Source organism: Oncorhynchus kisutch, unplaced genomic scaffold, assembly GCF_002021735.2.
Source record: "Oncorhynchus kisutch isolate 150728-3 unplaced genomic scaffold, Okis_V2 Okis06b-Okis10b_hom, whole genome shotgun sequence".
Taxonomy (NCBI): domain Eukaryota; kingdom Metazoa; phylum Chordata; class Actinopteri; order Salmoniformes; family Salmonidae; genus Oncorhynchus; species Oncorhynchus kisutch.
The window spans coordinates 20,850,892-20,875,719 of NW_022261983.1; the positions used below are offsets into that span (position 1 = coordinate 20,850,892).

The 24,828-nt window shown below is 44.9% G+C and overlaps 2 protein-coding genes across 2 annotated transcripts in view; one reads left to right on the forward strand and one right to left on the reverse strand.

Annotated features, from left to right (window-relative positions):
* LOC109877524 (protein flightless-1 homolog) overlaps positions 1–1,031 on the forward strand; it is a 51,557-nt gene extending 50,526 nt beyond the window's left edge. Inside the window, 1 exon segment of the mRNA XM_031814444.1 lies at positions 355–1,031. Coding sequence (XP_031670304.1) covers positions 355–489 — 135 coding nt within the window. The 3' untranslated portion in view covers positions 490–1,031.
* Positions 1,032–8,621: 7,590 nt separating this feature from the next.
* LOC109887163 (lethal(2) giant larvae protein homolog 1-like) overlaps positions 8,622–24,828 on the reverse strand; it is an 83,041-nt gene continuing 66,834 nt past the window's right edge. Inside the window, 4 exon segments of the mRNA XM_031814238.1 lie at positions 8,622–8,940; positions 12,257–12,339; positions 15,682–15,817; positions 16,205–16,260. Coding sequence (XP_031670098.1) covers positions 12,261–12,339; positions 15,682–15,817; positions 16,205–16,260 — 271 coding nt within the window. The 3' untranslated portion in view covers positions 8,622–8,940; positions 12,257–12,260.

A 24,828-nucleotide genomic window follows, 5' to 3' on the forward strand; every position in this document is an offset into this window, starting at 1 on the left:
GTATTGTTTTACTAGATCTGTACTGTGTCATTCTGTCAGTCTATTGTTTTACTAGATCTTTACTGTGTATAGATGTCATTCTGTCAGTCTATTGTTTTACTAGATCTTTACTGTGTCATTCTGTCAGTCTATTGTTTTACTAGATCTTTACTGTGTCTAGATGTCAGTCTATTGTTTTACTAGATCTTTACTGTGTCTAGATGTCAGTCTATTGTTTTACTAGATCTTTACTGTGTCTAGATGTCAGTCTATTGTTTTACTAGATCTGTACTGTGTCTAGATGCTGTCAGCACCACTTCCGCAGGTCAGATTGTTCCATGTGAACATAATGAAGGTGGTTTTTGTCGTCTCTAGGTCTACATCCAGCACATGCGTTCTAAGGAGACGGAGACCCCCAGGAAGCTGCGTCTGGTCAGGAAGGGAAACGAGCCACACTGCTTCACACGATGCTTCCACGGCTGGGGCGCCTTCAAGACTGCGCTCGCGTAGACACGTCCACGGTCTTTAGGACAAAGCTGTGTCTGTTGGCTTTATCATATCAGCGTTTTACCTGCTTGATACCCCCGTCACCCTTCCTGCCTCCCCTCTCCTCCTCCCTCACCTCTGTTCCCCTCTCCCCCCCCCCCCCTCTCCTCCTCCCCCTCTCCCCCCCCCCTCTCCTCCTCCCCCTCTCCCCCCCCCCTCTCCTCCTCCCTCACCTCCGTTCCCCCTCCCTCACCTCTGTTCCCCTCTCCTCCTCCCTCACCTCTGTTCCCCTCTCCTCCTCCCTCACCTCTCCGTTCCCCTCTCCCCCTCCCTCACCTCTGTTCCCCTCTCCTCCCCGTTCCAACGACGTGGCTGTTCTGACATCCCAGACACAGAGAGGAATCTGTGTTTCAGTGATTGGTCCGGGCCTTGCCGTAATACCAGATATAGATATTTACTGTACTGCAGCAGCTCAACGTGCGCACGCCTGGCTGTAATTGTGCACGCTGTCACTTGCACACACTATTTATGGATTTTATATGAGAATAAAGTTTCACAGGATCTGCTGTCTGTCTGCTACCTGGTCTGTCTGCTACCTGGTCTGTCTGCTACCTGGTCTGTCTGCTACCTGGTCTGTCTGCTACCTGGTCTCAAGTTGACGTTACTTTTCATTTTTCTAGGTCATTTACATCTATTCAACCTGTTGTGCCGGGGGGGAAAAATCCGATTTTTCAGGGGTATTGCAGTTACTAATGTTTTGTCCACTCAGTGTAAATGACTTGTTTTAACCTTCTGATCGCTGGATACTGGAGACCAGTCGTCATGGAGACCAGTCGTGTATTTAACCACAGCGCTGTGGCGTAATGCGCTTCAACAAAACTGCAGAAAAAAACGATCCGGTAAAACCGTGAAATACACCGGCAACTCCCACTTGAGCAGCTGCCAAACTGAATAGAGAGCGATGATGCACTTGAACAAATAATATCCAGTAATTCATGAAATGATTATAACACGTTACTCTGACCCATACGTTATAGAAAGGCTGGTATAGACATAATTACACGGCTTAATGTGCTTCCTCTAAACGCCGTCACGGCCGTGTGGTTGTTGCTGAGGATCATTAACAGATGTAGATAACTACATTCTTCTGGCGCGCAGACTAAGACGGAGCCGTATGATCCCGACGCAACAGTTGGCCATGTCGTCAAACAGGTCCATGTGTCGTAAAGTGATTCGTTCGGTTCCACACGGTGTCTTGTCTGTTTGCGACGCTTTAATCTCTCCGTAACAGGAAAACCCAGCAGTTCCCAGGCTAAAGCCACAACACTGAATTAACATCACAGGTTTAGTTATAATGCCTGTATAAAAAACATCTCCTTAACCACATATCACCATGGTTAATGCAGGCACTATTCTCCCTATTACAATTCACTAATCTTCCGACATTAACTTGAACTGAATGTGGTCATTTTCAGATTGAATCAAACCATCGTTTCCTTTATTTTATGCGTAAAGGTTGTTATATACTCATACATTTATTCAGAGAACACAAGAGCGCTTTACGTGACTAAAGAAGGCACGTCTGAATGACATCTTTAACTAGGCAAGTCAGTAAAGAACATTCTTATTTACAACGACGGCCAAACCCTGACGATGCTGTGCCAATTGTGCGCCGCCTTATGGGACTCCCAATCACGGCCAGATGTGATGCAGCCTGGATTCAAACCAGGTACTGCAGTGGCGCCTCTTGCACTGATATGAAGTGTCTCAGACCACTGCGCTACTCGGGAGCCGCATTTTGTTACATTACAGCCTTGCCGATTAACATTTTTTAAAATCTATTTTAGAGCAATCTACCATTCCAGTGTTGAATTGCTATATTGTAATTACTTCGCCACCATGGCCTATTTATTTCCTTAATTTGCACTCACTGTATGTAGACTTTTTGTTTTACTGTGTTATAATAGTGAAGACAAAACTATGAAATAACACACATGGAATCATGCAGTAAGCAAAAGTAGCCACCCTTTGCTTCGACAGCTTTGCACACTCTTGGCATTATCTCAACAAGCTTCATGAAGTTGTCACCTGGAATGCTAGTCACTTCAATTAACAGGTGTGCCTTGTTAAAATCAATCCTGTCTCTTAATTTGTTTGAGCCAATCAGTTGTGTTGTGACAAGGTTGGGGGGGGGGGGTGTACAGAAGACAGCCCTATTTGGTAAAAGACCAAGTCCATATTATGGCAAGAACAGCTCAAATAAGCAACAAGAAATGACAGTCCATCATTACTTTAAGTCATAAAGGTCAGTCAATACGGAAAATGTCAAGAACTTTGAAACCCTGAAATGAGTAGGTGTGTCCAAACTGTTGACTGGTACAATAAGTATTCAGACCCTTTTGCTACGAGACTCAAAATTGATCTTAGGTGCCTCCTGTTTCCATGAATCATCCTTGAGATGTTTCTACAACTTGATTGGAGTCCACATGTGGTAAATTCAATTGGTTGGACTTGATTTGTAAAGGCACACACCTGTCTATATAAGGTCCCACAGTTGACAGCGCACGTCAGAGCAAAAACCAAGCCATGAGGTCGAAGGAATTGTCTGTAGAGCTCCGAGACAGGATTGTGTCGAGGCACAGATCTGGGGAAGGGTACCAAAACATTTCTGCAGCATTGAAGGTCCCCAAGAACCCAGTGGCCTCCATCATTCTGAAATGGAAGAAGATTGGAACCACCAAGACTCTTCCTGCTGGCCACTGCCATTTAAAAAGGGCAAATCACCTTGAAGTCAAACTAAATAATTAAATAATTAGCCCAGTTTCTCCTGTAGACTACGGTCAGGGTGAGGAACCATCTAACATCCCAGTTTCTCCTTTAGACTACGGTTAGGGTGAGGAACCATCTAACATCCCAGTTTCTCCTGGCCTGTAGACTACGGTCAGGATGGGGAACCATCTAACATCCCAGTTTCTCCTGGCCTGTAGACTACAGTCAGGATGAGGAACCATCTAACATCCCAGTTTCTCCTGTAGACTACGGTCAGGATGAGGAATCATCTAACATCCCAGTTTCTCCTGGCCTGTAGACTACAGTCAGGATGAGGAATCATCTAACATCCCAGTTTCTCCTGGCCTGTAGACTACAGTCAGGATGAGGAACCATCTAACATCAGGATGAGGAATCATCTAACATCCCAGTTTCTCCTGGCCTGTAGACTACGGTCAGGATGAGGAACCATCTAACATCAGGATGAGGAATCATCTAACATCCCAGTTTCTCCTGGCCTGTAGACTACGGTCAGGATGAGGAACCATCTAACATCAGGATGAGGAATCATCTAACATCCCAGTTTCTCCTGGCCTGTAGACTACGGTCAGGATGAGGAACCATCTAACATCAGGATCAGGAATCATCTAACATCCCAGTTTCTCCTGGCCTGTAGACTAAGGTCAGGGTGAGGAACCATCTAACATCCCAGTTTCTCCTGGCCTGTAGACTACGGTCAGGATGAGGAACCATCTAACATCCCAGTTTCTCCTGGCCTGTAGACTACAGTCAGGATGAGGAACCATCTAACATCCCAGTTTCTCCTGGCCTGTAGACTACAGTCAGGATGAGGAACCATCTAACATCCCAGTTTCTCCTGGCCTGTAGACTACAGTCAGGATGAGGAACCATCTAACATCCCAGTTTCTCCTGGCCTGTAGACTACAGTCAGGATGAGGAACCATCTAACATCCCAGAATGGCCCGTCGTTAGACAGGAGGTCCAGACAGACAGACGGAGACAGACAGACATGAAGCCACCAGACAGACAGACAGACAGACAGACATGAAGCCACCAGACAGACAGACAGACATGAAGCCACCAGACAGACAGACAGACATGAAGCCACCAGACAGACAGACAGACAGACATGAAGCCACCAGACAGACAGACATGAAGCCACCAGACAGACAGACAGACAGACAGACAGACAGACATGAAGCCACCAGACAGACAGACAGACAGACAGACAGACATGAAGCCACCAGACAGACAGACAGACAGACAGACAGACATGAAGCCACCAGACAGACAGACATGAAGCCACCAGACAGACATGAAGCCACCAGACAGACAGACATGAAGCCACCAGACAGACAGACATGAAGCCACCAGACAGACATGAAGCCACCAGACAGACAGACATGAAGCCACCAGACAGACAGACAGACAGACAGACAGACAGACAGACAGACATGAAGCCACCAGACAGACAGACAGACAGACATGAAGCCACCAGACAGACAGACAGACAGACAGACAGACAGACATGAAGCCACCAGACAGACAGACAGACAGACATGAAGCCACCAGACAGACAGACAGACAGACAGACAGACAGACAGACAGACAGACAGACAGACAGACATGAAGCCACCAGACAGACAGACAGACAGACATGAAGCCACCAGACAGACAGACATGAAGCCACCAGACAGACAGGACAGACAGACAGACATGAAGCCACCAGACAGACAGACAGACAGACAGACAGACAGACATGAAGCCACCAGACAGACAGACAGACAGACAGACAGACAGACAGACAGACAGACAGACAGACATGAAGCCACCAGACAGACAGACAGACAGACAGACAGACAGACAGACAGACATGAAGCCACCAGACAGACAGACAGACAGACAGACAGACAGACAGACAGACAGACAGACAGACAGACAGACAGACAGACAGGTGTTTAGGAGTAAATACTTTATTAACATTCTCCTTCAGCACCACTAGAGGATCAGAACTCTACAGGAAACAGAGACTCTGGTTCCCATGGCTACGAGTGGTTAGTGAGTGAGGCAGGCGGAGACCTCCTCTACAGTCCTTAATGAGGTCCCCTGACCCAACCACAGAATACTGCTTAGCGTTAACTATGGTGACAGGTTCTCTGATCGTTTGGTAGAACCTCGTCTCCTCTGGGTCCCAACCTAAAGATATTTTACACTGTAAAAGTTTTTAAAAAAGGTTAAAATAATTGTTGACTTGTGATAGGGTCCTCCTCTGTTACCCAGAACACACTGCTTCACCCAGACAGCGTCCCAACAGTCTAAAGTAGCTCGTCTTCTCCTCCTTCTGATCTGAAAGACCTGGTCACCTGAAACCGAATTCCCTCATCATATATTCTTTATACCGTTTTCCTGCGCAGACGAAGGAGAGGTGAGGAGACGAGAGGAAGCATCTTCAGACTATTGAGATTCAGCCGGCCTGAATTACTTCCATTATTAAAACAATTCAGTTAGCGCTCTTGACAGATAACCGTTAGCTCTAGACAGACATTTGGCTCTAGACAGCTCTTGACAGGTAGCTAACCGTTAGCCCTAGACAGACAATTAGCAAACCGTTAGCTCTAGACAGACAGTTGGCTCTTGACAGGTAGCTAACCGTTAGCTCTTGACAGGTAGCAGTTAGCTAACCGTTAGCTAATCGTTAGCCCTTGACAGGTAGCAGTTAACTAACCGTTAGCTCTAGACAGACAGTTGGCTAACCGTTAGCTCTAGACAGACAGTTGGCTCTTGACAGCTCGACAGGTAGCAGTTAGCTAACCGTTAGCTCTAGACAGACAGTTAGCTAACCGTTAGCTCTAGACAGACAGTTAGCTAACCGTTAGCTCTAGACAGACAGTTAGCTAACCGTTAGCTCTAGACAGACAGTTAGCTAACCGTTAGCTCTAGACAGACAGTTAGCTCTAGACAGTTCTTGACAGGTAGCTAACCGTTAGCTCTTGACAGGTAGCAGTTAGCTAACCGTTAGCTCTTGACAGGTAGCAGTTAGCTAATCGTTAGCCCTTGACAGGTAGCAGTTAACTAACCGTTAGCTCTAGACAGACAGTTAGCTAACCGTTAGCTCTAGACAGACAGTTAGCTAACCGTTAGCTCTAGACAGACAGTTAGCTAACCGTTAGCTCTAGACAGACAGTTAGCTCTAGACAGTTCTTGACAGGTAGCTAACCGTTAGCTCTTGACAGGTAGCAGTTAGCTAACCGTTAGCTCTTGACAGGTAGCAGTTAACTAACCGTTAGCTCTAGACAGACAGTTAGCTAACCGTTAGCTCTAGACAGACAGTTAGATCTAGACAGGTAGCTAACCGTTAGCTCTTGACAGGTAGCAGTTAGCTAACCGTTAGCTCTTGACAGGTAGCAGTTAGCTAATCGTTAGCCCTTGACAGGTAGCAGTTAACTAACCGTTAGCTCTAGACAGACAGTTGGCTAACCGTTAGCTCTAGACAGACAGTTGGCTCTTGACAGCTCGACAGGTAGCAGTTAGCTAACCGTTAGCTCTAGACAGACGGTTAGCTCTTGACAGGTAGCAGTTAGCTAACCGTTAGCCCTAGACAGACAGTTAGCTAACCGTTAGCTCTAGACAGACAGTTAGCTAACCGTTAGCTCTAGACAGACAGTTAGCTAACCGTTAGCTCTAGACAGACAGTTAGCTAACCGTTAGCTCTAGACAGACAGTTAGCTAACCGTTAGCTCTAGACAGACAGTTAGCTCTAGACAGTTCTTGACAGGTAGCTAACCGTTAGCTCTTGACAGGTAGCAGTTAGCTAACCGTTAGCTCTTGACAGGTAGCAGTTAGCTAATCGTTAGCCCTTGACAGGTAGCAGTTAACTAACCGTTAGCTCTAGACAGACAGTTAGCTAACCGTTAGCTCTAGACAGACAGTTAGATCTAGACAGGTAGCTAACCGTTAGCTCTTGACAGGTAGCAGTTAGCTAACCGTTAGCTCTTGACAGGTAGCAGTTAGCTAAACCGTTAGCTCTTGACAGGTAGCAGTTAGCTAATCGTTAGCCCTTGACAGGTAGCAGTTAACTAACCGTTAGCTCTAGACAGACAGTTGGCTAACCGTTAGCTCTAGACAGTTAACTAACCGTTAGCTCTAGACAGAGAGTTAGCTAACCATTAGCTCTAGACAGACAGTTAGCTAACCGTTAGCTCTAGACAGAGAGTTAGCTAACCGTTAGCTCTAGACAGTTAGCTAACCGTTAGCTCTAGACAGTTAGCTAACCGTTTAGCTCTAGACAGTTAGCTAACCGTTTAGCACTAGACAGTTAGCTAACCGTTAGCTCTAGACAGTTAGCTCTAGACAGACAGTTAGCTTAGCGCTCCAGACTACCTAGAATATAAAATAGCATTTATCAGACGTATAGAAAACATAGTGTATCTATAGCAACATCCTCAATAGAAAAGCCTTCGTGGTTCCTTCATGTTAATAACATGTCATACTGGGGAAAGGTAATACTGTGTTAGGCATCTCTCTACTCAACATTAACTTATACCTTCATCCCTCCATGTTCACAGTTGAAGGGCTGAGAGATGGAGGGAGGGATAGAGGAGGGATGAAGTAGGGATAGAGGAGGGATGAAGTAGGGATAGAGGAGGGATGAAGGAGGGATAGAGGGATGAAGGAGGGATAGAGGAGGGATGAAGTAGGGATAGAGGAGGGATGAAGGAGGGATAGAGGAGGGATGAAGGAGGGATGAAGTAGGGATAGAGGGAGGGAGGGATGGATGGAGGAGGGATAGAGGAGGGATGAAGGAGGGATAGAGGAGGGATGAAGTAGGGATAGAGGAGGGATGAAGTAGGGATAGAGGGAGGGAGGGATGGATGAAGTAGGGATGAAGGAGGGATAGAGGAGGGATGAAGGAGGGATAGAGGAGGGATAGAGAGAGGGATGAAGGAGGGATGAAGGAGGGATAGAGGAGGGATAGAGAGAGGGATGAAGGAGGGAAGGAGGGATGAAGGGATGGATGAAGTAAGGATAGAGGAGGGATGAAGTAAGGATAGAGGAGGGATGAAGTAGGGATGAAGGAGGGATGAAGGGATGAAGGGATGGATAAAGTAAGGATAGAGGAGGGATGAAGTAGGGAGGGAGGGATGGATGAAGTAGGGAGGGAGGGATGAAGTAGGGAGGGAGGAAGGGATGGATGAAGTAGGGATGGAGTAAGGATAGAGGGATGAAGAGGAGGGATGAAGAGGAGGGATGAAGTAGGGATGGAGGAGGGATGGATGAAGTAGGGAGGGAGGGATGGATGAAGGAGGAAGGGATGGATGAAGTAGGGAGGGAGGGATGAAGTAGGGAGGGAGGAGGGATGAAGGGATGGATGAAGTAGGGATGGAGGAGGGATGAAGTAAGGATAGAGGGATGAAGAGGAGGGATGAAGTAAGGATAGAGGAGGGAGTAAGAGGAGGGATGAAGAGGAGGTCCATCTCAACATGTTGACCAGGTGTAGTGTGTTAGTGGTTAGATAACAGTTCATCATGACGTTCTTCAGTCCTGTCCTCAGTAGCCGAAGTGGTCACATGGTCAGTCCAACAACCCCAGGACTGGAAGGCTGGGGGGGATGAGAGGAGGAGGAGTGGCAGGTAGCATCACATGATGTCTGTCTGTAGTCCAGATCCTCCCACAACACAGACAGACCTGGTGGACAGACAGACAGAAATCTATAGTAAGTCTGGAACAGAGCAGGTTTCACTCCTCAACACAGACAGACCTGGTGGAAGGAAGGAAGGAAGGAAGGAAGGAAGGAAGGAAGGAAGGAAGGAAGGAAGGAAGGAAGGAAGGACGGACGGAAGGAAGGAAGGAAGGAAGGACGGACGGACGGACGGACGGACGGACGGACAGACAGACATCAACACACTTGGCCTTCTAGCATCTCTGGGATGGAAATGGAATGGGCACATGATGTGTCCACCAGAGGGCAACAGACTAGATATTTAAGGAAGAGAGAAGAGAGCTAGAGAGGAGAGCTAGAGAGGGGGAGAGAGGAGAGAGGGGAGAGGAGAGCTAGAGAGGAGAGCTAGAGAGGGACCCCTACAAATCAGCCGGGCTAGACAATCTGGACCCTTTCTTTCTAAAATTATCTGCCGAAATTGTTGCCACCCCTATTACTAGCCTGTTCAACCTCTCTTTCGTGTCGTCTGAGATTCCCAAAGATTGGAAAGCAGCTGCGGTCATCCCCCTCTTCAAAGGGGGGGACACTCTTGACCCAAACTGCTACAGACCTATATCTATCCTACCGTGCCTTTCTAAGGTCTTCGAAAGCCAAGTCAACAAACAGATTACCGACCATTTCGAATCTCACCATACCTTCTCTGCTATGCAATCTGGTTTCAGAGCTGGTCATGGGTGCACCTCAGCCACGCTCAAGGTCCTAAACGATATCTTAACCGCCATCGATAAGAAACATTACTGTGCAGCCGTATTCATTGATCTGGCCAAGGCTTTCGACTCTGTCAATCACCATATCCTCATCGGCAGACTCGACAGCCTTGGTTTCTCAAATGATTGCCTCGCCTGGTTCACCAACTACTTCTCTGATAGAGTTCAGTGTGTCAAGTCGGAGGGTCTGCTGTCCGGACCTCTGGCAGTCTCTATGGGGGTGCCACAGGGTTCAATTCTTGGACCGACTCTCTTCTCTGTATACATCAATGAGGTCGCTCTTGCTGCTGGTGAGTCCCTGATCCACCTCTACGCAGACGACACCATTCTGTATACTTCCGGCCCTTCTTTGGACACTGTGTTAACAACCCTCCAGGCAAGCTTCAATGCCATACAACTCTCCTTCCGTGGCCTCCAATTGCTCTTAAATACAAGTAAAACTAAATGCATGCTCTTCAACCGATCGCTACCTGCACCTACCCGCCTGTCCAACATCACTACTCTGGACGGCTCTGACTTAGAATACGTGGACAACTACAAATACTTAGGTGTCTGGTTAGACTGTAAACTCTCCTTCCAGACCCATATCAAACATCTCCAATCCAAAGTTAAATCTAGAATTGGCTTCCTATTTCGCAACAAAGCATCCTTCACTCATGCTGCCAAACATACCCTTGTAAAACTGACCATCCTACCAATCCTCGACTTTGGCGATGTCATTTACAAAATAGCCTCCAATACCCTACTCAACAAATTGGATGCAGTCTATCACAGTGCAATCCGTTTTATCACCAAAGCCCCATATACTACCCACCATTGCGACCTGTACGCTCTCGTTGGCTGGCCCTCGCTTCATACTCGTCGCCAAACCCACTGGCTCCATGTCATCTACAAGACCCTGCTAGGTAAAGTCCCCCCTTATCTCAGCTCGCTGGTCACCATAGCATCTCCCACCTGTAGCACACGCTCCAGCAGGTATATCTCTCTAGTCACCCCCAAGACCAATTCTTTCTTTGGCCGCCTCTCCTTCCAGTTCTCTGCTGCCAATGACTGGAACGAACTACAAAAATCTCTGAAACTGGAAACACTTATCTCCCTCACTAGCTTTAAGCACCAACTGTCAGAGCAGCTCACAGATTACTGCACCTGTACATAGCCCACCTAAAATTTAGCCCAAACAACTACCTCTTTCCCAACTGTATTTAATTTTTATTTATTTATTTATTTTGCTCCTTTGCACCCCATTATTTTTTTATTTCTACTTTGCACATTCTTCCATTGCAAAACTACCATTCCAGTATTTTACTTGCTATATTGTATTTACTTTGCCATCATGGCCTTTTTTTGCCTTTACCTCCCTTCTCACCTCATTTGCTCACATTGTATATAGACTTGTTTATACTGCATTATTGACTGTATGTTTGTTTTTACTCCATGTGTAACTCTGTGTCGTTTTATCTGTCGAACTGCTTTGCTTTATCTTGGCCAGGTCGCAATTGTAAATGAGAACTTGTTCTCAACTTGCCTACCTGGTTAAATAAAGGTAAAATAAAAAAAAAAAAAATAAATAAAAGGGGGGAGAAAGAAGAGTGGGGGGAGAGAGGAGAGCAAGAGGGGGAGAGAGGGGAGCTAGAGAGGGGAGAGGAGAGCTAGAGAGGGGGGGAGCTAGAGAGGGTGGAGAGAGGAGAGCAAGAGAGGGAAGAGAGAGGGGGGGAGAGAGGAGAGCAAGAGAGGGGGGGAGAGAGGGGAGAACAAGAGAGGGGTGAGAGAGGAGAGCAAGAGAGGGGGGAGAGAGGGGAGAACAAGAGAGGGGTGAGAGAGGAGAGCTAGAGAGGGGGGAGAGAAGAGCTAGAGAGGGGTGGGAGAGAAGAGCTAGAGAGGGGGGAGGAGAGAGCTGATGGTCAGGGGGCCGGAACATAATTACAGTTGGGGTATAATGAGGAGTACCCTGGGGTAGGGGTTATAATGAGGAGAACCCTGGGGTAGGGGGTATAATGAGGAGAACCCTGGGTATAATGAAAAGAACCCTGGGTATAATGAGGAGAACCCTGGGGTAGGGGGTATAATGAGGAGAACCCTGGGGTAGGGGGTATAACGAGGAGAACCCTGGGTATAATGAGGAGAACCCTGGGGTAGGGGGGTATAAAGAGGAGAACCCTGGGGTAGGGGGGTATAACGAGGGGAACCCTGGGGTAGGGGGGTATAACGAGGGGAACCCTGGGGTAGGGGGGGGTATAACGAGGGGAACCCTGGGGTAGGGGGGTATAACGAGGGGAACCTGGGGTAGGGGGGTTATAACGAGGGGAACCCTGGGGTAGGGGGGTATAACGAGGGGAACCCTGGGGTAGGGGGGTATAACGAGGGGAACCCTGGGGTAGGGGGGTATAACGAGGAGAACCCTGGGGTAGGGGGTATAACGAGGGGAACCCTGGGGTAGGGGGGTATAACGAGGGGAACCCTGGGGTAGGGGGGTATAACGAGGGGAACCCTGGGGTAGGGAGGTATAACGAGGGGAACCCTGGGGTAGGGGGGTATAATGTGTGTGTATAACGTGTATAGTGGTGTGTGTCCTTACCTGGTCAGGTGATCAGGACTCCTAGAGAGCATCCGTCCTCCTCTGTGATGTTCCTCAAGTTATTCTCTACCTCGTCCACGGAACTACACACACACACACACACACACACACACACACACACACACACACACACACACACGTGAATAAAATGACCATGTATTTGTGCTAACGTGTCTGAGTGTGTCCCTGCCCATTTTCCAACAACCTAGGGGTCCATACTTCCAAATATTAGAAGTTTACGTTTAAGCATCAGCCAATTAAAATCATTGACACAGACGCATGTGATCAAAGGCTACATGCTAGCTGTTCCCATTACATAACCAGGCACATTTAGCCCTACGCTAGCTGTTCCCATTACATAACCAGGCACATTTAGCACTACGCTAGCTGTTCCCATTACATAACCAGGCACATTTAGCACTACGCTAGCTGTTCCCATTACATAACCAGGCACATTTAGCCCTACGCTAGCTGTTCCCATTACATAACCAGGCACATTTAGCCCTACACTAGCTGTTCCCATTACATAACCAGGCACATTTAGCCCTATGCTAGCTGGTCCCATTACATAACCAGGCACATTTAGCCCTACGCTAGCTGTTCCCATTACATAACCTGGCACATTTAGCCCTATGCGAACCTCACCAGGTGGCCGTGATTACATCCACACTAGAGACAGACCAGGCCTTAGTCAAGGATGATCTGGTTATAACACTAGAGACAGACCAGGCCTTAGTCAAGGATGATGCTGTTATGACACTAGAGACAGACCAGGCCTTAGTCAATGATGATCTGGTTATAACACTAGAAACAGACCAGGCCTTAGTCAAGGATGATGCTGTTATAACACTAGAGACAGACCAGGCCTTAGTCAAGGATGATGCTGTTATAACACTAGAGACAGACCAGGCCTTAGTCAAGGATGATGCGGTTATGACACTAGAGACAGACCAGGCCTTAGTCAATGATGATCTGGTTATAACACTAGAGGCAGACCAGGCCTTAGTCAAGGATGATGCTGTTATAACACTAGAGACAGACCAGGCCTTAGTCAAGGATGATGCTGTTATAACACTAGAGACAGACCAGGCCTTAGTCAAGGATGATGCTGTTATAACAGTAGAGACAGACCAGGCCTTAGTCAAGGATGATGCTGTTATGACACTAGAGACAGACCAGGCCTTAGTCAAGGATGATCTGGTTATAAACACTAGAGACAGACCAGGCCTTAGTCAAGGATGATCTGGTTATAAACACTAGAGACAGACCAGGCCTTAGTCAAGGATGATCTGGTTATAACACTAGAGACAGACCAGGCCTTAGTCAAGGATGATCTGGTTATAAACACTAGACAGACCAGGCCTTAGTCAAGGATGATCTGGTTATAACACTAGAGACAGACCAGGCCTTAGTCAAGGATGATGCTCTTATGACACTAGAGACAGACCAGGCCTTAGTCAAGGATGATGCTGTTAGAACACTAGAGACAGACCAGGCCTTAGTCAAGGATGATGCTGTTATAACACTAGAGACAGACCAGGCCTTAGTCAAGGATGATGCTGTTATAACACTAGAGACAGACCAGGCCTTAGTCAAGGATGATGCTGTTATAACACTAGAGACAGACCAGGCCTTAGTCAATGATGATCTGGTTATAACACTAGAGACAGACCAGGCCTTAGTTAAGGATGATGCTGTTATAACACTAGAAACAGACCAGGCCTTAGTCAAAGATGATCTGGTTATAACACTAGAGACAGACCAGGCCTTAGTCAAGGATGATGCTGTTATAACAGTAGAGACAGACCAGGCCTTAGTCAAGGATGATGCTGTTATGACACTAGAGACAGACCAGGCCTTAGTCAAGGATGATCTGGTTATAACACTAGAGACAGACCAGGCCTTAGTCAATGATGATCTGGTTATAACACTAGAGACAGACCAGGCCTTAGTCAAGGATGATCTGGTTATAACACTAGAGACAGACCAGGCCTTAGTCAAGGATGATGCTGTTATAAACACTAGAGACAGACCAGGCCTTAGTCAAGGATGATCTGGTTATAAACACTAGAGACAGACCAGGCCTTAGTCAAGGATGATCTGGTTATAACACTAGAGACAGACCAGGCCTTAGTCAAGGATGATGCTGTTATGACACTAGAGACAGACCAGGCCTTAGTCAAGGATGATGCTGTTAAATGACTAACATGTTAATGTAACTGAGTCTCTGGATAAGAACGTCTGTTAAATGACTAACATGTTAATGTAACTGAGTCTCTGGATAAGAACGTCTGTTAAATGACTAACATGTTAATGTAACTGAGTCTCTGGATAAGAACGTCTGTTAAATGACTAACATGTTAATGTAACTGAGTCTCTGGATAAGAACGTCTGTTAAATGACTAACATGTTAATGTAACTGAGTCTCTGGATAAGAACGTCTGTTAAATGACTAACATGTTAATGTAACTGAGTCTCTGGATAAGAACGTCTGTTAAATGACTAACATGTTAAATGACTAACATGTTAATGTAACTGAGTCTCTGGATAAGAACGTCTGTTAAATGACTAACATGTTAAATGACTAACATGTTAATGTAACTGAGTCTCTGGATAAGAACGTCTGTTAAATGACTAACATGTTAATGTAACTGAGTCTCTGGATAAGAACGTCTGTTAAATGACTAACATGTTAATGTAACTGAGTCTCTGGATAAGAACGTCTGTTAAATGACTAACATGTTAATGTAACTGAGTCTCTGGATAAGAACGTCTGTTAAATGACTAACATGTTAATGTAACTGAGTCTCTGGATAAGAACGTCTGTTAAATGACTAACATGTTAATGTAACTGAGTCTCTCTGGATAAGAACGTCTGTTAAATGACTAACATGTTAATGTAACTGAGTCTCTGGATAAGAACGTCTGTTAAATGACTAACATGTTAATGTAACTGAGTCTCTGGATAAGAACGTCTGTTAAATGACTAACATGTTAATGTAACTGAGTCTCTGGATAAGAACGTCTGTTAAATGACTAACATGTTAATGTAACTGAGTCTCTCTGGATAAGAACGTCTGTTAAATGACTAACATGTTAATGTAACTGAGTCTCTGGATAAGAACGTCTGTTAAATGACTAACATGTTAAATGACTAACATGTTAATGTAACTGAGTCTCTGGATAAGAACGTCTGTTAAATGACTAACATGTTAATGTAACTGAGTCTCTGGATAAGAACGTCTGTTAAATGACTAACATGTTAATGTAACTGAGTCTCTGGATAAGAACGTCTGTTAAATGACTAACATGTTAATGTAACTGAGTCTCTGGATAAGAACGTCTGTTAAATGACTAACATGTTAATGTAACTGAGTCTCTGGATAAGAACGTCTGTTAAATGACGTGTTATTGTAATATCTTACGTGAGGAAGTCCCTGACGTCCTCTACAGTGAGTTCTCCGGTGGTGTCCAGGCTGACGTCAGCCATGCTGAGGGGGGAGTCCAGAGGGGAGAGGGGAGGCGGGGAGGACAGGCCACACTGGGGGTCCTCGGTTAACCCTGGGGGTCAGGGGTTAGTGGTCAGACTGAGGCAATGTGAAAGGGGATTGATTGACAGCCAGCTAGTAACTGTTAGTGTAACAGTATAACTTTAGACTGTCCCCTCGCCCATACCCGGGCGCGAACCAGGGACCCTCTGCACACATCACAACAGCCACCCACGAAGCATCGTTACCCATCGCTCCACAAAAGCCGCGGCCCTTGCAGAGCAAAGGGGGAACCACTACTTCAAGGTCTCAGAGCAAGTGACGTCACTGATTGAAACGCTATTTAGCGCGGGGGTCCTCGGTTAACCCTCGGTTAACCCTGGGGGTCAGGGGCTAACTAAGCTAGCCGTTTCACATCCGTTACATTAGCAGAAGGACCAATGAGAAGTGTTCCACGTACCTTCAGCCTGGTTCCGGTGAGTTCCGTTGGCCCGGAGAGGTATGGCTGCGTCGTCGCTATGGAGACAGAGAACAGCATCAGAGCAGTAGCTCACTGTGTTGTTGATACTGGGGCGGCGTAGCCTAGTGGTTAGCGCGTTGGACCAGTAACCGCAAAGGTTTCTAGATCAAATCCCAGAGCTGACAAGGTAAAAATCTGTCGTTCTGCCCCTGAACAAGGCAGTTAACCCACTGTTCCTAGGCCGTCATTGAAAATAAGAATTTGTTCTTAACTGACTTGCCTAGTTAAATAAAGGATAAATAAATTAAAATTGAGCATCTTGATCTTAATGAGGAAGCTAAACTGAATGATTTTACAAGGCTAGAGGAGCTTGATGAATGGCAATCAGGGTTTATGAAAGGGCGCCATATATCTAATCATCTGAGGCTGGTGTTAGACTTGGTTGAGTATTGTGATCTATCGGATGACTTCCCTGTTATCTTATTTTTGGGGATTTTCATTAAGCATTTGATATATACAGTAAGTCACAGTTTTATCTTTGATTGTCTTAAGCATTTGAAGTTCGGTCATTTTTGTTGTTGATGCTGTTAGAACTCGGTATAATGGAACAGCTGTATCAAACTGTCATGGAACATCCTCAAGGTTTAACGTTTTACAAAGGAACATGACAAGGTTGTCCAATCTCACCTTTCTTTTGTTGCAAATTTTTGCAGATTTAGGTCTTCAAGGGAGGGGGCTTTAATTGAAAGCTGAGGGGCAATTTTATTTTAACCTTTATTTTAACTAGGCAAGTCAGTTAAGAACAGATTCATATTTTCAATGACGGCCTAGGAACAGTGGGTTAACTATCTTGTTCAGGGGCAGAACGACAGCTTTTTACCTTGTCAGCTTGGGAATTCGATATCCAGCAACCTTTCGGTTACTAGTCCAACGCTCAAAACACTACCTGCCGCCCCTATCTCCAATTTTTTTTTCTTCGTCTATTGACATTCCCAAATCCACTTGCTGTACCTTAGATGGGCTGTCGTACAACTTCATATGGAAAAACAAGCCACAATATATAAAGAAATGTTATAACCAACAGGGTTTGTGACGGCCGTCTAAATGTCTTAGACTTCAGTCTCTTCAATTAGAAAGTTACAATTATCAAAAGTCAACTGTCTAAAACGGGTTAAAAAAGGTACCTACACCTATCTCCTATACTTGTACTTTAAAAAATCCTCTTCGCTTCTGGAATACACCTCACTTTGTTTTTCAGCTCAATTAATATTGATATTTTACTTCTACAATGTCCCATCTGATCACTCTTCATAACATTCTGGAGTATATGCACGTTACCATCATATCGTGGAGGGAAACTTCCTGCGGCTTTTCACAAATCAAATCAAAAGCTTTAATGTGCTTTTCTGTATAAAACTCCAACTCTTCACCTCAAATGTTTTATATGAATGGGTTAGGAATAATGGGTTAGGGAATAATGGGTTAGGGAATAATGGGTTAGGGTTAGGGAATAATGGGTTAGGGTTAGGGAATAATAGGGTTAGGGAATAATGGGTTAGGGAAATAATGGGTTAGGGTTAGGGATAATGGGTTAGGGAATAATGGGTTAGGGAATAATGGGTTAGGGAATAATGGGTTAGGGAATAATGGGTTAGGGAATAATGGGTTAGGGAATAATGGGTTAGGGTTAGGGAATAATGGGTTAGGAATAATGGGTAGGAATAATGGGTTAGGGAATAATGGGTTAGGGAATAATGGGTTAGGGAATAATGGGTTAGGGAATAATGGGGTTAGGGAAATAATGGGTTAGGGTTAGGGAATAATGGGTTAGGGAATAATGGGTTAGGGAATAATGGGTTAGGGAATAATGGGTTAGGGAATAATGGGTTAGGGAATAATGGGTTAGGGAATAATGGGTTAGGGAATAATGGGTTAGGGAATAATGGGTTAGGGAATAATGGGTTAGGGAATAATGGGTTAGGGAATAATGGGTTAGGGTTAGGGAATAATGGGTTAGGGAATAATGGGTTAGGGTTAGGGAATAATGGGGTTAGGGAATAATGGGTTAGGGACTAATGGGTTAGGGGAATAATGGGTTAGGAAGAATGGTTAGGGATAATGGGTTAGGGAATATGGGTTAGGGTTAGGGAATAATGGGTAGGGATAATGGGTTAGGGATAATGGGTTAGGGAATAATGGGTTAGGGAATAAATGGGTTAGGGTTAGGAATAATGGTAGGGTAGGGAATAATGGTTAGGGATAATGGGGTTAGGGAATAATGGGTAGGTTAGGGAATAATGGGTTAGGGAAAACTGGGTTAGGAATAATGGGTTCGGGAATAATGGGTTAGGGAATAATGGGTTTTAGTGTTAGGAAAATAATGGGTTCGGGTTAGGGAATAATGGGTTAGGGAATAATGGGTTAGGGAATAATGGGTTAGGGAATAATGGGTTAGGGAATAAGGGTTAGGGAATAAGGGGTTCTGGAATAAGGGGTTAGGGTTAGGGAATAATGGGTTAGGGTTAGAGGAAAAATGGGTTAGGGAATAATGGGTTGGGCAAAATGTGTTAGGGACAATGGTTAGGGACTAAGGGTTAGGGAATAATGGGGTAGGGTTAGGGAATAATGGTGTTAGGGTTTAGGGAATAAGGGTTAGGGAATAATGGGTTAGGGTTATGGGATAATGGGTTAGAATAAGGGTTAGGGAAATAATGGTTAGGGAATAAGGTTAGGGAATATGGGTAGGGAATAATGGGTTAGGGAATAATGGGTTAGGGAATAATGGGTTAGGGTTAGGGAATAATGGGTTAGGGTTAGGGAATAATGGGTTAGGGAATAATGGGTTAGGGAATAATGGGTAAGGGAATAATGGGTTAGGGTTAGGGAATAATGGTTTAGGGAATAATGGTTTAGGGTTAGGGAATAATGGTTTAGGGAATAATGGGTTAGGGTTAGGGAATAATGGGTTAGGGAATAATGGGTTAGGGAATAATGGGTTAGGGAATAATGGGTTAGGGAATAATGGGTTAGGGAATAATGGGTTAGGGAATAATGGGTTAGGGAATAATGGGTAAGGGAATAATGGGTAAGGGTTAGGGAATAATGGTTTAGGGAATAATGGGTTAGGGTTAGGGAATAATGGGTTAGGGAATAATGGGTTAGGGAATAATGGGTTAGGGTTAGGGAATAATGGGTTAGGGTTAGGGAATAATGGGTTAGGGTTAGGGAATAATGGGTTAGGGAATAATGGGTCGATATTAAAATAGAAACAAGATGTTATTTTACCGTAACTGGTTCTTGAAAAACATTGCCCTTGTCAGACAATTAGTTCGTATTAGAAGGAATCTATTTACGCGGAGATAATTTATGGAAAGATACAACTTTTGAGATTTCAAGCAAGGAATATGTTATTAAAGCTATACCTAGTGGGATAAAAACTTTACCTCAGAATAATTTGGGAATATCTCCGATTGTAACCGATATCCAGGTGAACGGCTTAGGTTTACTAGATAAGAAATTCAACAAATCGTTTATTAAGGGGATATTTTCTACAGGAAAGTCTATTCCCTCTGCGATATTTTGTTGGGCTTCATCGTGTGATGAAAAACGGGCGCCACACAAATTCACGGTGACCAATGAAGATCTCCTTTCAGATGATCCATAGATTCTAAATTCACGGTGACCAATGAAGATCTCCTTTCAGATGATCCATAGATTCTAAATTCACGGTGACCAATGAAGATCTCCTTTCAGATGATCCATAGATTCTAAATTCACGGTGACCAATGAAGATCTCCTTTCAGATGATCCATAGATTCTAAATTCACGGTGACCAATGAAGATCTCCTTTCAGATGATCCATAGATTCTAAATTCACGGTGACCAATGAAGATCTCCTTTCAGATGATCCATAGATTCTAAATTCACGGTGACCAATGACGATGTCCTTTCAGATGATCCATAGATTCTAAATTCACGGTGACCAATGAAGATCTCCTTTCAGATGATCCATAGATTCTGAATTCACGGTGACCAATGACGATGTCCTTTCAGATGATCCATAGATTCTATCTGTGTATCTGCTTGATTTCTAGATGTTTCAAGTGAATTACATTTATTTTGTGAACTAGAAACTGAATATATTGAACACTTGTAATTGTTTACATAGTGAGGTGTTCTGGATGTAAAACTATATCTTGGCAACAAAATACATACAACCGTTGAAATATCTAAGTTGGACATATTATTTGACTGATTCCACAATTGAACGTCAGTATGTCATAAATCTCTTTATTTTATTACGACAATTGATTAAACACAAATCAATTTTATGAAGAAAAAAAGGCAATTTAAAAAAAAAATGTATTTTTTAAATCTAATTTGGAAAACAATTTAGAATGATTAAAACGTATGCAAAACAAAAATGTAAAATAAATGTATTCGCTACATGTCTGTATTTGATATGTTAAATAAATGTCTCCGCTACATGTCTGTATTTGATATAATGTTAAATAAATGTATTCGCTACATGTCTGTATTTGATACCATGTAAAATAAATGTATTCGCTACATGTCTGTATTTGATATCATGTAAAATAAATGTATTCGCTACATGTCTGTATTTGATATGTTAAATAAATGTCTTCGCTACATGTCTGTATTTGATATCATGTTAAATAAATGTCTTCGCTACATGTCTGTATTTGATATGTTAAATAAATGTCTTCGCTACATGTCTGTATTTGATATCATGTTAAATAAATGTCTTCGCTACATGTCTGTATTTGATATCATGTTAAATAAATGTCTTCGCTACATGTCTGTATTTGATATGTTAAATAAATGTCTCCGCTACATGTCTGTATTTGATATCATGTTAAATAAATGTCTTCGCTACATGTCTGTATTTGATATGTTAAATAAATGTCTTCGCATGTCTGAATTTGATGTGGATTTGTATTACTTATCTTATTATTATTTTAAAAAGTCCTTTTTTCTTTGGGGAATCTGATGTTGGGCGATTAGTTTGGGGAACGAGGTGTGAGGACGGGAGAGGACAGGAGGTGTGAGGACGGGAGAGGACAGGAGGTGTGAGGACGGGAGAGGACAGGAGGTGTGAGGACGGGGAGGACAGGAGGTGTGAGGACGGGAGAGGACAGGAGGTGTGAGGACGGAGAGGACAGGAGGTGTGAGGACGGGGAGGACAGGAGGTGTGAGGACGGGAGAGGACAGGAGGTGTGAGGACGGGAGAGGACAGGAGGTGTGAGGACGGGAGAGGACAGGAGGTGTGAGGACAGGAGGTGTGAGGACGAGAGGTGTGAGGACGGGGAGGACAGGAGGTGTGAGGACGGGAGAGGACAGGAGGTGTGAGGACGGAGAGGACAGGAGGTGTGAGGACAGGAGGTGTGAGGACGGAGAGGACAGGAGGTGTGAGGACAGGAGGTGTGAGGACGAGAGGTGTGAGGACGGGAGAGGACGAGAGGTGTGAGGACGGGAGAGGACAGGAGGTGTGAGGACGGGAGAGGACAGGAGGTGTGAGGACGGGAGAGGACAGCAGGTGTGAGGACGGGATAGGACAGGACGGGGGAGGACAGGACGTGTGAGGATGGGGGAGGACAGGAGGTGTGAGTACGGGGAGGACCAGAGGTGTGAGGACAGGAGAGAACAGGAGGTGTGAGGACAGGAGGTGTGAGGACGGGAGAGGACAGGAGGTGTGGGGACAGGGAGGACAGGAGGTGTGAGGGACGGGAGAGGACAGGAGGTGTGAGGACGGGGAGGACAGAAGGTGTGAGGACGAGAGGTATACAGCGTTCCTCACTGAGTTCCCTGAATTCCTATCGGAACTTGTAGTCATAGCAGATAATATTCTAATCTTTGGTGACTTTAATATTCACATGGAAAAGTCCACAGACCCACTCCAAAAGGCTTTCGGAGCCATCATCGACTCAGTGGGTTTTGTCCAACATGTCTCTGGACCCACTCACTGTCACAGTCATACGCTGGACCTAGTTTTGTCCCATGGAATAAATGTTGTGGATCTTAATGTTTTTCCCCATAATCCTGGACTATCGGACCACCATTTTATTACGTTTGCAATCGCAACAAATAATCTGCTTAGACCCCAACCAAGGAACATCAAAAGTCGTGCTATAAATTCACAGACAACACAAAGATTCCTTGATGTCCTTCCAGATTCCCTCTGTCTACCCAAGGACGCCAGAGGATAGAAATCAGTTAACCACCTAACTGAGGAACTCAATTTAACCTTGTGCAATACCCTAGATACAGTTGCACCCCTAAAAATGTAAAACATTTCTCATAAGAAACTAGCTCCCTGGTACACAGAAAATACCCGAGCTCTGAAGCAAGCTTCCAGAAAATTGGAACGGAAATGGCGCCACACCAAACTGGAAGTCTTCCGACTAGCTTGGAAGGACGGTACCGTGCAGTACCGTAGAGCCCTTACTGCTGCTCGATCATCCTATTTTTCTAACTTAATTGAGGAAAATAAGAACAATCCGAAATTCCTTTTTGATACTGTCGCAAAGCTAGTTAAAAATCAGCATTCCCGAGAGAGGATGGCTTTCACTTTAGCAGTGATAAATTCATGAACTTCTTTGAGGAAAAGATCATGATTATTAGAAAGCAAATTACGGACTCCTCTTTAAATCTGCGTATTCCTTCAAAGCTCAGTTGTCCTGAGTCTGCACAACTCTGCCAGGACCTAGGATCAAGAGAGACACTCAAGTGTTTTAGTACTATATCTCTTGACATAATGATGAAAATAATCATGGCCTCTAAACCTTCAAGCTGCATACTGGACCCTATTCCAACTAAACTGCTGAAAGAGCTGCTTCCTGTGCTTGGCCCTCCTATGTTGAACATAATAAACGGCTCTCTATCCACCGGATGTGAACCAAACTCACTAAAAGTGGAAGCCTCTCTTGAAAAAGCCAAACCTTGACCCAGAAAATATTTTAAAAACTATCGGCCTATATCGAATCTTTCATTCCTCTCAACATTTTTTGAAAGGGCTGTTGCGCAGCAACTCACTGCCTTCCTGAAGACAAACAATGTATACGAAATGCTTCAGTCTGATTTTAGACCCCATCATAGCACTGAGACTGCACTTGTGAAGATGGTAAATTACCTTTTAATGGCATCAGACCGAGGCTCTGCATCTGTCCTCGTGTTCCTAGACCTTAGTGCTGCTTTTGATACCATCGATCACCACATTCTTGGAGAGATTGGAAACCCAAATTGGTCTACACGGACAAGTTCTGGCCTGGTTTAGATCTTATCTGTCGGAAAGATATCAGTTTGTCTCTGTGAATGGTTTGTCCTCTGACAAATCAGCTGTAAATTTCGGTGTTCCTCAAGGTTCCGTTTTAGGACCACTATTGTTTTCACTATATATTTTACCTCTTGGGGATGTCATTCGAAAACATAATGTTAACTTTCACTGCTATGCGGATGACACACAGCTGTACATTTCAATGAAACATGGTGAAGCCACAAAATTGCCCTTGCAATTTGGATGGCTGCAAACCTTCTACTTTTAAACTCGGACAAAACAGAGATGCTTGTTCTAGGTCCGAAGAAACAAAGAGATCTTCTGTTGAATCTGACAATTAATCTTGGTGGTTGAACAGTCGTCTCAAATAAAACTGTGAAGGACCTCGGCGTTACTCTGGACCCTGATCTCTCTTTTGAAGAACATATCAAGACCATTTCAAGGACAGCTTTTTTCCATCTACGTAACATTGCAAAAATCAGAAACTTTCTGTCCAAAAATGATGCAGAAAAATTAATCCATGCTTTTGTCACTTCTAGGTTAGACTACTGCAATGTTCTACTTTCCGGCTACCCGGATAAAGCACTAAATAAACTTCAGTTGGTGCTAAATACGGCTGCTAGAACCCTGACTAGAACCAAAAAATGTGATCATATTACTCCAGTGCTAGCCTCCCTACACTGGCTTCCTGTCAAAGCAAGGGCTGATTTCAAGGTTTTTCTGCTAACCTACAAAGCATTACATGGGCTTGCTCCTACCTATCTCTCTGATTCGGTCTCAACCTTTAAGTCTTTACTGAAGACTCATCTCTTCAGTGGGTCATATGATTGAGTGTAGTCTGGCCCAGGAGTGTGAAGGTGAACGGAAAGGCTCTGGAGCAACGAACCGCCCTTGCTGTCTCTGCCTGGCCGGTTCCCCTCTTTCCACTGAGATTCTCTGCCTCTAACCCTATTACAGGGGCTGAGTCACTGGCTTACTGGGGCTCTTTCATACCGTCCCTGGGAGGGGTGCGTCACCTGAGTGGGTTGAGTCACTGATGTGATATTCCTGTCTGGGTTGGCGCCCCCCCCTTGGGTTGTGCCGTGGCGGAGATCTTTGTGGGCTATACTCAGCCTTGCCTCAAGATTGTAAGTTGGTGGTTGAAGATATCCCTCTAGTGGTGTGGGGGCTGTGCTTTGGCAAAGTGGGTGGGGTTATATCCTTCCTGTTTGGCCCTGTCCGGGGGTGTCCTCGGATGGGGCCACAGTGTCTCCTGACCCCTCCTGTGTCAGCCTCTAGTATTTATGCTGCAGTAGTTTATGTGTCTGGGGGCTAGGGTCAGTTTGTTATA